This window comes from Nanorana parkeri, unplaced genomic scaffold (genome assembly GCF_000935625.1).
Source record: "Nanorana parkeri isolate BGI_ZX_2015 unplaced genomic scaffold, ASM93562v1 scaffold118, whole genome shotgun sequence".
Lineage (NCBI taxonomy): Eukaryota > Metazoa > Chordata > Amphibia > Anura > Dicroglossidae > Nanorana > Nanorana parkeri.
In genome coordinates, this window is record NW_017306386.1 from 1,169,324 (window position 1) to 1,183,660 (window position 14,337).

The 14,337-nt window shown below is 42.5% G+C and overlaps 2 protein-coding genes across 3 annotated transcripts in view; one reads left to right on the forward strand and one right to left on the reverse strand.

Annotated features, from left to right (window-relative positions):
* Positions 1-5,539: 5,539 nt before the first annotated feature.
* Positions 5,540-8,973, forward strand: LOC108784526 (neuferricin). The gene is made up of 4 exons (XM_018553369.1): positions 5,540-5,840; positions 7,084-7,224; positions 7,413-7,596; positions 8,697-8,973. The coding sequence occupies exons 1-4, from the start codon at positions 5,564-5,566 to the stop codon at positions 8,908-8,910; spliced, it is 816 nt and encodes a 271-aa protein (XP_018408871.1). The 5' UTR covers positions 5,540-5,563; the 3' UTR covers positions 8,911-8,973.
* Positions 8,974-12,903: 3,930 nt separating this feature from the next.
* Positions 12,904-14,337, reverse strand: part of ANKFY1 (ankyrin repeat and FYVE domain containing 1) — a 56,438-nt gene continuing 55,004 nt past the window's right edge. For both annotated transcript variants that reach the window (XM_018553373.1, XM_018553374.1), the window contains 2 exons: positions 14,148-14,238; positions 12,904-13,829 (listed from right to left, as the gene is read on the reverse strand). In XM_018553373.1, coding sequence (XP_018408875.1) covers positions 13,697-13,829; positions 14,148-14,238 — 224 coding nt within the window. In that variant the 3' untranslated portion in view covers positions 12,904-13,696. The remainder of the gene's footprint in view (positions 13,830-14,147; positions 14,239-14,337) is intronic.

The window sequence follows — 14,337 nt, forward strand, 5'->3', positions numbered from 1 at the left end:
CATTGGTATCAGTGACTACATTGATAACCCCCAGCATTGGTGTCAGTGACCACAATAGAAACCCACAGCATTGGACTACATTGATAACCCCCAGCATTGGTGTCAGTGACCACAATAGAAACCCACAGTATTGGACTACATTGATAACCTGAGCTATCTTAGCTGAACACAAACTTCCATGCCGCTCTCTCCCTACTGAGGCTGGAACTATACTTGTATCAGGCAGGGATCACTCCACCTGACAGTACTGTCTATAGGGCTTGTTCACACCATGCTCAGACCAGAACAGTTTGTTCCTGGACCAAAAAAGCATCCCAATGTATCCCTATGGTATTTCTGGGCTCATTTTGTCTGGTCTGGAATGTACTGGAAAGCATGTAAACATATAAAAAACCGCACACAAACGCATGTAGACACACTGAAATGCACTGGAACACACCTGTAAGCCCATTTTAAGCTAAAAAAAAGCCGTAAAAATGCGTCAAAACGTAATGCACCGCTTTCCAGATCTTGTCTGGAAAATGGTGTGAACCTGGCCTTACTGCAGGGCCGGGTGCTGAGAAACAGAGCATTTTAGCGCCAACACAACACTGCAGCAAAGTTCACAGTTGCCCAACAGGTGGCAGATTTCTCTCCTCTGGACTATCAAGTTGTGGGCATTAATGTGGCAGATGAGGTTTAATGTCCATAAATGAGATGGACTAATGTCTTTATTCAACCTCAAATACTATGTAACTATGTAAGTAGTTATCAGCTGGTTTAGTGGATGGAGAACTCACTAAAAAGAGATTGGCTCTACGTGGGTTCAGAATATGTTCCAAAATTCTCTTTGAATTCCAAAGCTGTTTTATTGATAACTTCTATCAGCCTAATCACAATGGTCTAAGGGACCAATTTTATAAGGGTTTTTGAGGTACAAGTTATATAGTAAGTGTTTAAAATGTTATGGTAGGGAAAATCCATACCTTGTTGTGGCATGAGGCAGCCCCATTTCCCCACAGAAGTCCCACCACCCCTGTATTCTTATAACTGTATCATGAAACTCATACAGAATGATATTCCTCAATCTTCAGTATATCTGGATTAATCCCTGGAAGTACCGTAGATACATTATAGAAACACTGATGAAGGGTCCCCATAGAACCCCCACAACATGTTGGCTTTATTTTTTTTATCTCTATCATTTAAACCTGCCATAAAAGCCTAAATCTGATTGGTAGCTGTAGGGGAAATAACCCAGGCCCTGTAGTTGAACACAGCTCTACCATGTCTCCACATAACATGGTATTCGAGCTGACAAATGTGAGCATTTCTGGTTTTAAGTGGCGAATTAGCTCCACCACTAAGCCAGGCTGACTAGCCTGCCCCCGGGACTAGAGGCTAGGTAGGAATACTCGAGTGCGGGAAACGCTTTGCTAAGCCTCAAGCCTAGAGGAGGCCTTTGCTACTGATTGAGGAGGAGAACCAGGGAAGCTCATGGTTGCTGGAGGTGCCTGGAATAGAGTGGACTTTAGGAGCCATTCTGGTGTCTCTCCTACTGAAAATTCTGTGCCAATCTCTAATTAATGGTTGTTAATATACCCAGTGGCAGTGTGTGCTCCTGTTGATTCTGCCATGGAATTCATAAAGGTAATGGTGAGCCTGGAGTCTGTCTACTTTTCTCACAGATGTTCTAAGCCCTATACCCTCTCCCCCAGCTCAGATGTTATAATAAAGTTCTTCAGCATCATACTTCTAGCCTGGAACTCAGCTCTGTTGGTCATGGGAAGAGGGCAGTTAATGCTAGTGGGGCAGCTGGTTACCGAAATCCCCCAGACAGGCTATGGATGATCCGGGTATTCCATCGGCTCATACGGGGGTACAATCTACACTTGCTTTGGGATACCCTGGGTGAATCCTAAGCACATAAATGGTTTGCTTATGCTTTAAGCCTGTAATATAAGGACACATTCTTTATTTTTTAGCCAAGGATACTAGGACATTGTACTAACGGAAGTTTTTAAATTGTACTCCTGTTTAAAAATATGTATCGTTTTTCCATTCTGTTGGAAATAATGTTTTAAATGTTATTAACAGAAACTGTAGGAGAATAAAAAGGCGTCTAGAAATGAGCTGCTACTTTTCATGTGTAAGTTCTTAGCTAGGAACTGGACCTGATGTCACACAGTTCATAGTAACACAAGAAGTAAGATAATAGACTCTTACAGAGAAAGGCAGAAAGTTTATTGACTTTTATAGGTGGAGACCTGAACTATATTACTGTGTAACTTGCATTGTCAGGTAATACGAATGTGGTGGGGAAGCACAATCATATTTTACAAGCTTCATGGTAGTTCCATGGATCAAAGTTTCATACTTGTACACAAGGAGAAAACACAAACCTTACCCTTATCGTCTCAATTTATCAACTGATATCACTATCCATAACAGCAGTAGGGAAGCTGACCGCTACGTTTTCTAGTAGCTAATGAAATAAGTGAACAAGAAAATGTGCTCTACCTATCCCCATTGAACAAAGGTTTCTTTAACCTGTCATCAGACAAGCAGTTCATGGTGTGTGGAATTCTTTGTAAAAGCACAGGGAAGTCCAGTTCTCAAGACCTGTAGAGAGATATTGTAAACTTGCTGCTGTATGGATCTAACCATAAGGTTCAATTGCATAGCTGCAGTATTACAGCAATTATCCTTAAAGGATTGATGGTCAAAAACTAAAAATGAATCTGTATTTCTATATTGAATTTCCATAAGTTCTGTCCCCCTCCTAATAACCATATGGATCTAGAAGTTTGTAAACTTACTTATTAAAGATGCCCATAGGATGTACTTCCTCAATGCACTGACACCACTTCACTCAGCCCTGTGAATATGAACTTCCTTGTGTCCCAGCTCTCACAGAGTCTACCTTCTGAACTATAACCCATTGTCTGTAAAGATGTAACATTATCATTGCTTGCTGGAAGCAATGCATTATAGGCTATTATAGGCTATAAAGCAAAGTGAGATTGCATTACATTAAGCAACAGGGAAAGAGATACAACGCACTCTGGGAATCCAGGAAGTTATTGAAAGTGATGGACAGACAGAAGGCAGCACTCACTATGTAATTATTTAGGCCTTGATCACTGGGGCTTCAGCTTGTATTAGAATAGTGTGTACAGCAAGCTTTACAAAGCATTTGCTGGCTTTGACAGGCTTTGTGGAAGTCTTTAGAGTACTATTCAGATTCAGTTCTTTAAAGGCCCCTTTCACACGGTCGGATCATGACGGGATCCGTGCATGCATCCCCCGCTGGTTGGAATGGATGTCAACATTGTGACATCTGTGCCTGTCCAGTTTTTTCCTACATCTCATTGGTCTATGGGGAATTGGATGTGTCTGTTAACATCAGATTACCCCCAATCTGCCACGATCAGGTCCGCTAAAACAGAACTCTGTTTCAGTTGGTTTTCTGGACCTGGCCTGGAGCCAGGGGTTACCAGATGTAAACGGCTGCCCATAAACTAACAATGGGATCCGATCAGACCACCCGGAAAAACTGACAGGTAGACCTGAGAGGAAAGCCAGTGTGAAAGGGCTCCAAGGTTTTAACAAACTTGCAGAAAGCTTTACACAAGCTTGCTGTACACACTGCTCTTATGGAAGCTGAAGCTTTTGTGAACAAGGCCTTAGGCTTTACAAAAAAACAAACAATATCAGCCCACCTCCACAATATTTGTTCCTGTGTCTGAATGTGAGCTACCAACATTAAAGCAAAAATAATTTCCAACCAACATTCATTTCTAGGGATGAAAAACAATCTTCCCATTTCAAGAAAATCTTGTAAAATCCCCAAATACTTACCTAAAACTCAGGTCTCAAGACATGCTGGATCCCAGGTTTCCATTCTTCTGCTCCATAGTGTGGGAGGAGTGGGTCTGCTGTGCCCAGGACACTTTAAGGCCCCGTTCACACTGAGCGATTTATCGCGCGGTAATTCCCGCGATATCGCGGCTATTTACCACGAGATATCGCTCTCCAATGCAGGACCCTTTGCCCCATTGCCAAGCATTGGAGAGCGATATCGCGCGGTAAATAGCCGTGATATCGCGGGAATTACCGCGCGATAAATCGCTCAGTGTGAACGGGGCCTAAGGTGACATGGACACTGTCCATTGTCTGCTGGAAGGGCCCATCACAGGCTCCTCATAGGGTCCTGCAGTATTCAGCAGTAATGACTAGGGTTGCCGCTTGTCAAGGATTCACCTATACAGCCCGTTTTCGAGTCTTGTGTTCGGGTTTCCAGCCAGCTGACACCCGGACACAAGGCACTAAATGCTGATATCGGCACTTTACATTTTTGACAGATGTGGTTGCTGAGCAAGCGCCTGACCTCAGGCAGCTGCATCTGCCTGAAGACGCATCCTCCTGTGAGCCGCGGGCGCCTGTAAACAGGCGCAGGACGACCCGCACATCTACTCGTCTGTCTTTCTGACACCAAGCTGGGATTTGTAGTCTTCTATAGACTGTCTCCTTATTCCCTCTCTTGGCTGTCTCTTCTTGCTCTTTCTCCTGGCTGCCCCTCCTCGATCTCTTCTCTATGTTCGACAAAAAAAATTTGCGGGTCGTCCTGCGCCTGTTCACAGGCGCCCGCGGCTCACAGGAGGATGCGCCTTCAGGCAGATGCAGCTGCCTGAGGTCAGGTGCTTGGTCAGCAACCCGCACATCTCCTCTGTCTTTCTGGCACCAAGCTGCTCACCCCAGACCCCTGGTGAGACACTGCACAGCCAGCACAGAAACTGAATGCCCGCATAGCCCACCTGAGACCCTACGCAGCCTCTCGAGAGCCCGCATAGCCCACCTGAGAGCCCACAGAGTCCACCTGAGAGCCATCACAGCCCTGGTGAGAGCCCATACAGGCCATTGCTGTATAATGTATTGCTGGGATTTGTAGTCCTCTATAGACGGTCTCTTTACTCCCTCACCTGGCTGTCTTTTCTTGCTCTTTCTCCTGGCTGCCTCTCCTCGCTCTCCTCCTATGTTCGACAAAAAAAAAGAAAAAATTGCCATGCGCGGCGCTGGAGTGTTAAGGTATCACTTGAAGAAAAAGTGGCAACCCTAGTAATGACACACAGGGGTCAAACACAAGACTGCAGTGATATTATGTCCCTCAGCATCCTCATGTCCTATATACTGTATATAGAATGTGATGACTCACGGACCATAGACCGCTGCACAGGAGGGGTAGAGAGGCTGGAAGGACTGGTGTAAGAACAGTACGGCCCTGTGGTTCGGGTGAGTATGACTTTGTTATTTTCCTCCCACTAAAATGAGCACTTAACCCTTGCAGTGCAGGGGTAGCCCCACTGTAAGGGTTAATACAAATTTTGTCCATTGTTTGTGTATGTGGTAAGCATTACAATAACGTTGTATCGTTGAGGAGATTATGCGGAAAGATGTAATATCCGGTTTGTCCTCTAGGTGGCAGCATGATCCACCTGGATGTGCAGTGTCAGGCTCTGCAGTAGCCGGAAGTGGCTGGGTTTTAGAGAGATCTTGCACCCTTGATTTGGTATATTTAGTGCCCATGCTCGGGTACTTGGCAGCGGCTGCGCTGTGTGTGGCAGCAGTGTTTCTTGTACGTACGGATCTCAGGTTATTGGCCGATCTCCCTGGATTGAACTACCTCTTGTCTGACAAATGTATGGTGAGCGTGGTGAGACTGATAACTAAGGAGGAGCTGTCCAGCTATCATGGGGGACCTGGCAGTCCTGGGATATACCTGGCTGTGCTGGGCCAGGTATATGATGTACACAAAGGAAGCAAACACTATGGCCCTGGGGGTTCCTACAGCTTCTTTGCAGGTACCACAATGAATGATTGTACTAATGTATAGACCTCATTCACCTATGTAGCTTAGCTTCATTTAGTGGGAGTTACAGGCTGGTCACAGGGCACGGAGAAGAATACCATTCCACAACTCTCATCCCTCTAAATTCAAACTATCCAAAATGGGTCAGGATTTGTTTGTGTTGTCCCAAGGCAGCGATATGTAGTCATTGTTAGGTATGTACATGCACATTTTTGGCACTTAACAACCAGCCCCCCCCTCCTAGAAACATAAGTATTGCACCATAAGCAACAGCAGATATTGCTTGCCATTGGCTAAAACAAAAAAATAATAACGCATGATAAAGGCATTAAAATGCATCAGCGTGCACAAACACACATAAATGTGCTACAAAAGCATGAATATGCAGATGCACAAGACCATCTTTTTGCATCAATGAGCCTGGTGTTACCGTCCTTTCAGGAAGATTCCTGGGGACACAGAGCAGGAGAATTCTCAGGAGAAAACACCCCAGTCCACTGCAAAGACACCTTCTCATGAGATTTCATCTGCTCTGTATTACACAGGGTCTAGCCAAAAGGAATGGGATGTCATCTTCAGCTAGGGGATTGGTCAAGGGGGAGGGGACCTGGGCAGTTTAAGCAGAGCTTCCATTATCCAATGTTAACCTAACGCAAACATGTGAGGAAAGAAATGAGAGCTGCTATTGCTGACTTGTTTTGGATGGTGTATGATCCAGGTCTGTAACCCTGATCCTGGCTTTATTACTTGGCCTGGTACAAGCATTCATGTTGTGAGTCTAAGGCTGGGTTCACACCCGAGCGTATTTTTTCAGCTCGTTTTTTTAGCGCGTTTTTACGTTCAGTGAAACGCGCGTTTCACTGGCGGTATGATTTGTTTTTTTCCTTTATTTTCTCTATTTAAAAAAAAATATATTTTTAAACTTCCCGCCGGCTCCGCGGCCGCTCGCAAGTCTACAATTAAAGTAAAAAGAAGTCACACAATTGACAGAACTAGATGACAATGATGCAAATCATAGATGGAAGTGTTGCTTATATACATGATGCCCTTACTTGTGTTTAGTGCCTTTTATTTTTATAACTGTAAGCCCTCAGGGGCAGGGCTCACCTTAACATCTTGTCTTGAATTGTATTGTGATTGTAATGTCTTCCCTATATTGTAAAGCATTGAGCAAACTGTTGGCGCTATATACATCCTGTATAATAATAATAGTAACTATGCCTTCTCTTTAACAGCAAGAGATGCATCTCGAGCCTATGTAACTGGGGACTTCACAGAGGAAGGCCTTGTAGATGATGTCTCAGAACTGTCACCCACACAGATGCTTCATCTCCACAACTGGTTTAACTTCTATCAGAAGAATTATACTCCAGTCGGTAGGTTTTCACCTGACCATATGGTCCTGTAATGCAGAGCGATTCACTGTGGCTTTTCAGCTGATGGCTGTGGCCATAACAGGGAATTCAATTTCTATAGCAGAGCTGGAAAGCTACAGGTTGCCAACTTCTGAGCTCTGTTCTATTTGTTGGAGAAATATCTTGATAAAATAATATTTTTCTTTTAGGAAAGCTCATTGGGAGGTTTTATGATGAGCATGGAATTCCCACGAAGACATTAGAGGATGCATTAGCAATCATTGATATCGGATTAAAGCTTAAAGACCAGAGGCAAGAGGAAAATAAACAGTTCCCGCCCTGTAATTCAGAATTTATTGCTGGTGTCACGAAAGTGTGGTGTACTAAGCACAGGTAAGAAAAGGTACTAGTCTGCCTTATGGGAAACCTTAATGAAGAACTCCAGAAACAAATCAAAAAAATTCCTGGCCCAACTGCAAGGGTTAAATGCTCATTTTGTCTAGGGGAGTCAAATAAAGTAAATATACTCGCCTGATCCTTGGTTCTGCGGCGGTCGGCACTTACCTCTCTCCCCCTCCGCTCTGGCTGTGGAGTGAGTGGATCGGCAAAAGATGTGATGACGTCAGCGGTCCTTAAGCTGGCCATACTGGTATAGATTATCTGCAGATTTTCTGTGGTCAGATGGAAAAAGTGCAACAGATTCCTCCAGCCACACAGTTTAGTGTAGATGGAGGAATCTCCCAGTGGGCCAAGCTTCAGTATCTTGCTTGTTGGCCCCGCTGACTCTCAAAATACCTGAACAATCTGATTGGATACAGGCATTGTTGAGGTGTTTTGAGAGCCAGCGGGGGCCAAGTAGAAAGATACTGAAGATACTGCCTGCGTCAGTTTTATATGCAACAAAACGAAGGTTTCATTTATGTAGCAACATGATGATTTCACCCAGTGATTGTCAGGAGTTTAGGGCCCTTAGCGTACCTCATGTACGCTAAGAAAAAATTCCAGCACAATGGGCGAAGAGGGTTCTTTACAGTAAGAGCGGTTAAGGTCTGGAACTCACTGCTATCGGCAGTGATTTCAGCCAAGAGTTTAGATTTGTTCAAGAAACGTTTGGACAATTTCTTGAGGGACCGTAATATCCAGGGATACCAGTATCCCCAAGAATGAGATGATGCGTGGACCTATATGGGTTGGACGTATGTCTTTATTCAACCCCAAATACTATGTAACTATGTAGTCAAAATCTTAAAAAAGGAGTTTTGACAAATGCCAAACTAGTTGTCTGTTGGCAAAAGCTTTTAGCTCATATGTGCCATATTGAACCAGGAAAAAAGACATAGGTCCCTGCTCAGTGCAAGTCATTTAAGGATGAGTAGATGTCTCATTGGCCACCGTTATTGGTGAGACATCTATCTGTGAATTGTCAACATTAGTATAGTGTGAACAGTTTGTAGTTGAAGTATTGACATTTTTCCATGTTGTCTTTCACTTAGCGGTGGAATCCAGAGGGACTGGGTTGGTGTTCCCAGAAAATTGTATTTAGCTGGCTATGATGGTTATCGCTGTGTTTGTGTCAGGCCGACCGGGCCTCCATCAGAACATCTGGGATCAAAAGGACACAACGATAGAGGAGATGTAGATAATCCTTCCCTTCAGGAGTATAACGACTGCAATCCACTATTTGACTGGTGTCTACTTAAAGAATAAGGAAGTCGCATTGTAAACGTTTATAACCACAAATGAATAACTTATTTTGAAGAAAGAAATGACTGTTTACTTTAAACAATGCAAATATATAGAACAGGAAAAATGATTGTTTTAAACTGGCAGCAATAGAAAGTACATGAGCTCAGTGTGTATTGCATGGCAGGTTTAGTAGGGCAATAAGTGCCAGTAAAACAAAGCATTTTTGACTGATCAGCAATTATTTGACCTTTGCAGTTTTTTGTTGTCTATAAGAATAAATTAATGTTCTTTTTATTTCTATTTTCTTTGTGATTTATGTGACCAGCCTACAATGAAGTACTCTGTGTACTGTATCTATTGTAAGTACCATTAAACAGTCTCTGCTACTTTAGTTTACGTACATCAGTTTGACAGCTTTTAAACAGCACGGTTCATTCACTGAGAAGTAAACAGAACCACTCTTTGGAAATGATAATCTTGAGGGTAGAGATATGTCATATGATACATTTCAGTGGATAGGTTCAGTTAACACTTAAAGCCAGTTCTGACCATAACAAGGGGGTGAAAGCAATGACTTCTGGGATTAGGCATAAGCAGTTCAGTTGACAATAGGGCAATCTTGCAGGTAAAACTGACTACAAAGGATAACATCTGGCTACCACTGCCCCAGCAAAGGTTATTTGATTGCTTAGGAAAAGCAAGTGCAGTACATGCATACATTTGTTGAAACATCCTTCATGGTTCTGAAACCTATGCTGCTTTAAGAAAGCAGTGCAAAGCACACGGTTGATATACTTAAAGCGTATTTCCACTTGCGCAGCAAAATTGGGATGACACCTATTTTATATTTGTTACATGTTCCCATTCTTGCAGTTTAAAATACCTGTATTGGGGGTTTAAGGGTTAAAATTTCTTTCTATTTCTTTGAAAAGTTAGGAGGGATGAGGGGCCTAAGGTGGCTTTACCATTGTATGTTAATGAAATTTATCAGATAAACACAGTCCTCAAATTTTAGTCCCAAGTCTTTCTATAAGGACAGACCACTGTGAAAGGGCTAAGAAAAACCTGAATCAGACATCTTGCCTGATTTATCAAAACATCTAAAAGGTAAATATTTTTTTTAAAAGTAATTTCTCAGTATGCTGTGTGAACAGGGTCACATAAGAAACATATGGAGGGGTTTTCTCAAATTTGACTGCAAAAGTGGAAATACAGCTTAAGATGCATATAGATGGTGTGAATTTCCTGTCCCACATCCTTCGAAAGATGTGAAAATTCAAAGGATCTGGACAAAAAATGATCTAATCAGATAAAGGCTGCAGTGGGTTGATTCCTCTATCCGTGCAGTTTAAAGCAGATAGAGCTTAAGAGCAATTAAAGTTTACTGAACTTAGTGAAAGATGTTCTCAACCCTTTGATTGAAAGACAACTCATTGCTATTTGTGAGCCTCGGAGGTTGGACCTAGATCTGGTGGAGTGATCCAACAGGGCCTGCCATGCCTATGTGCAAATGATCAGCCTCTTCCTAGATGACAACACTGCTACACGGGTGGAAGAGGAGTGCCGTCAACCATATCTCTATCCATAACACTTTGCTTTGAGAAGAAAAAGGAGATAAGGATCCAATGTCTGTTTTTTTTGTGTCTGTCCGGTTTAAAGCGGTTCCTTCACTTCCTGTCCCAGATTGAGCCATTTCCCCTCACCTCCTGCGGTGGCAATCACTGTAAACATTTGGACTTCCCATCACTTTTATCAGCAGCAAAATCCTGACAGACGTTGAGTGTTCCTAGTTTATCAGAATATAAAAGGATTCCTAACTATAAGGAAATGCTGGAAGAAATCAGATCAATTGCAATTGTATTTGCAATGCATTGTTTAAAAAGATGCAGCAAAATTAAAGTTTTCATGTTTCAATTGCTTGGGATTGGGATTTTGCAGTTGTGGCAACATGCTTTGCTCAACATATTCGACATTTTGGTTGAATGGTTGTCCCATTTAGATGGGTCAATGACAATGGGACAACAATGGCATCCATTTTATTTGGATGTCTGAAATCACCTTCTGTTGCAGCACATCAAAACAATTACTTTTACAGGGCTAGTCACAAAAGGGTGAAGAGTTTGGAGAAGGCAGGAGAAGTGAACAATCTAGGACAACATAGCTGAACTGGGAAGTGAGCTGAATTGGAGAATTCTTCCAAATCAGCTATGTTGTCCTAGATTGTTCACTTCTTCTGCCTTCTCCAAACTCTACACCCTTTTGTTAATAACCCTGTTAGTGTCAACCGTTAAACATTAAATATATGGACTCTGCAGTACATTACATTTAGTTTCTGTTGTTTCTAGGCTGTAACCAGCCTGATCTGTTTGCCTTTTTCTAGGCTCTGCGTGTCTTCCCTAATCTCAGTGGGTAACTATGAAAGAAGTTCCAGTAATTAGAGTGTGCAGGACAATCACTGAGTTATAAATATTTATCTGACCCAACCAATCTCTGAAGTCCCTTGTTCAGAGGTATGGTTTGGTAGATAAATATTACGATCACCTTTCCAGAATCCTCTGCTCCCAGGCAGGATGTGTATTTAGAGTGTTAATTGGGCTGTGCCTCAGCCTGGGGCATATTCCAGGTGCCCAATGATTTAAGCGCTCTGCTGCACTGGATCTCATGAGAAAGATGGCCTAAGGATCTTCTTGCTGAAGAGCATCACAAAGGAGCTTGGTTGAAGCTAATGTCTGGACATCGTATGAAGGGTTCATTGTCCACAGATCAAGGTATCTTTGACCGCTTTAAAAGAGTCTCCAAAAGGGCCTGTTAGCAAATGTATGTTAAGTTGTCTACCCCTAAGTTGGACTGCTTTTGGACAACATACAGGTTTGACTTCCTCAATAGTCATTGTCCCTCAATGGAGGAAAATTATTTTTCCTAGAGTCCATTGAGGTACTAATGTCCCTCCCCTCAATGTTTATGATTATACTCTTGCTACTTCTTTGCTACAAAGAGTCATGATGGTAATAAGAGGGTTATACTCTGTATGACCTACAATTTGTTTTTTTACCAGTGTCCAATACTCCTATTGGCGGTAGTATAACGCAAAGGTTTATGACTTCCTGTGTCCCTCAGTGGATGAGAAAGTAATACACATGTATGCATATCAGAGATGCCGTCATCAGAATGCATCTGGGATACTTGTGAAGTCTGTACAGAAACAAAAGAAGTAGTTTTGCAAAATATCCAGCTGCAATCATAAGTAGAATTAGGGTCTGTTTATTCATGTCAGAACTGGTTCTTGCCCCATGCAAGTCAATGTTAATGAACTGTAATTTATCTCAGAAGTGTCTCAAACTGCTCTCAAGTGCAAGCAGAATGCACCTGGAAATAAGCCACATTTGCCCACTGACACAGGTATTTCTGTGTGTATGTATGCTAAGGCCTCATGCACACAGGTTTCTGGGGATTCCGGCACCAAGAACCTGATGATTCTCACAGCAGGAATCCTAGATGTGTCTGCACTGATGTGGCTGCTGTACCCATTGAAGGACAGGGTGACAGCGGGCACATCTGTCTGCGGTTGTTCGCATGTCATCGTACATGGTATGACTACCTGCAGAATGGGAGAGATGTTTGTCTGGGGTGCAAAGAGCTTGCAAGACCAGCATCTCTCCCAATCTGCAGGTATTTGTACCATGTACAATGACATGTGAATAGCTGCAGAGAGATGCGGCCACTGTCACCCTGTCATTAACTTGTATGGTCACAGGTGCCGCATCTGTAGGGACAGATCTTGGATACCCGTTAGCAAGGATCCACAGGTTCTTGCCACAGGAATCTCCAGATGCCCATGTGCACGAGGCCTAAAAGGTGCCCATACCCAGTTTAGTTTGCTCTTCACATCAAATTAGAAATGCATTCTTCCAGTGCTGCCCAACTGGAGACAGTGAGTGAGTTTTGGATGGTACTTCTAACCTTTGAAAGCTGAAGAAATCTTGTATTCAACAAACATAATATAAAAACATACAATGCCTCCACGCAGCTTGGATATTTATTTTTTTTGTAAATCAAATTATTAGGCTCAACATATTTTTTTTCCTTAGGTGTTAGTGTTTAAACAATTTCACAAGTGTTAGGTTCTATGACACAAAGCACTTTGTATCCTGATGAGATGAAAAAAATTTGTGCGTGGTCGGGAATGACAAATGCAAAGTAAAAATAATGATGCAGAACTATACTGACCTATTTGCTGGGAGCAAGTATACTGAAACCCAATTAAATATATGAATGGCGTGCTCAGGATGAGATGGATATACCGAATGAGGAAAGTGCTACAAAGATTTATAATATAGTGTTGGTTATAAAGCTTATAATGTAAGGCCACAATTTAATTGGCTTTCTTCAAAACTGAACCCTGTTTTACAAAATGCTCCTTACAGATTCTCCACCTGAAATCAGGGGTACAGTACAGAACTTTAAAGGTGATGGACATGATTTGAAGACAATGTCAGTGGAGGGGGTAGGAGTCTGAAAAACTCTATAGAGGGCTGACAAGTGACTCGAATGTTAATCCCACTTAGTCTTCTGTCAAGTCTTTATCAAGGTTGCCTTTTTTCCAAACTAGTACACATTTAGCACGGACTTAAAAAAGACGGCGTCCAGTTAGTATCTAATAAAGCCTATACAGGTACAATCAAATTGTTTATACTGGAATATATCATGATATGGTCCTTGCTGAAGTGCAAACGTCTGCAGCTCGACTCGACAGTCTTCAGAAAAAGCTGCCTTTCTTCACAGAGCAATCTGTTTGCAACCAAATGTACTAAGACACTCCTCCCAGAGTCAACACATCGAAGCATATGTTGCAAACCCGAACTGGTTTATTTAAGTCAAACTTGATAATAGGAATCTCTTTCATTGAGCACTTGTGACACAGAAGCCGTCCGCAATGTCGACTGTAAGGAAAGAAAACACAACATATCAATTACCTTCAGCCATGTACAAGCATTATCATTAAAGAGGGTCTGGTACCAATCAACACAAGTATGTGACAATCCACAGAGGAAAGCTTCCATTCTCTAACTACAGAGGTGCATTCTAATTCAGATACACCGCTTTACTATAAATGACATGGCTATGAATGCAGCATAGAAGTCATAGGGCTGCAGCTTCCATCCAAGGCTTCATTATGATCAATCTACCAGTACAGTTATTTGGAGCAATTGTGCTATGCTAGGGTGGTGTTTAGATGTATGAAGCACAAGGTATCTTACCAATGATGTTTTCTTGTGGTGACTCCAAATTTGGCTACACACTCATAGCAATTAGAGCCGTCACACCATGGAGGCTCCTGAGATAACATATCTAGAAGAGTAAGAGGGTACAGGTAAACTAATAGGAAACATATGATCCACACAGGGCAGGATATGAGATGTATCTAACATATCTGAAGTGTAAGGTCTT

Excerpts from the sequence above, each read along its gene's own strand:
- LOC108784526 (XM_018553369.1), top strand. The coding sequence starts at position 5,564 with ATGCTCGGGTACTTGGCAGCGGCTGCGCTGTGTGTGGCAGCAGTGTTT. Across the intron at positions 5,841-7,083 it reads TTCCTACAGCTTCTTTGCAG|CAAGAGATGCATCTCGAGCC; the intron begins GTACCACAATGA and ends TCTCTTTAACAG. Across the intron at positions 7,597-8,696 it reads GTGTGGTGTACTAAGCACAG|CGGTGGAATCCAGAGGGACT; the intron begins GTAAGAAAAGGT and ends TCTTTCACTTAG.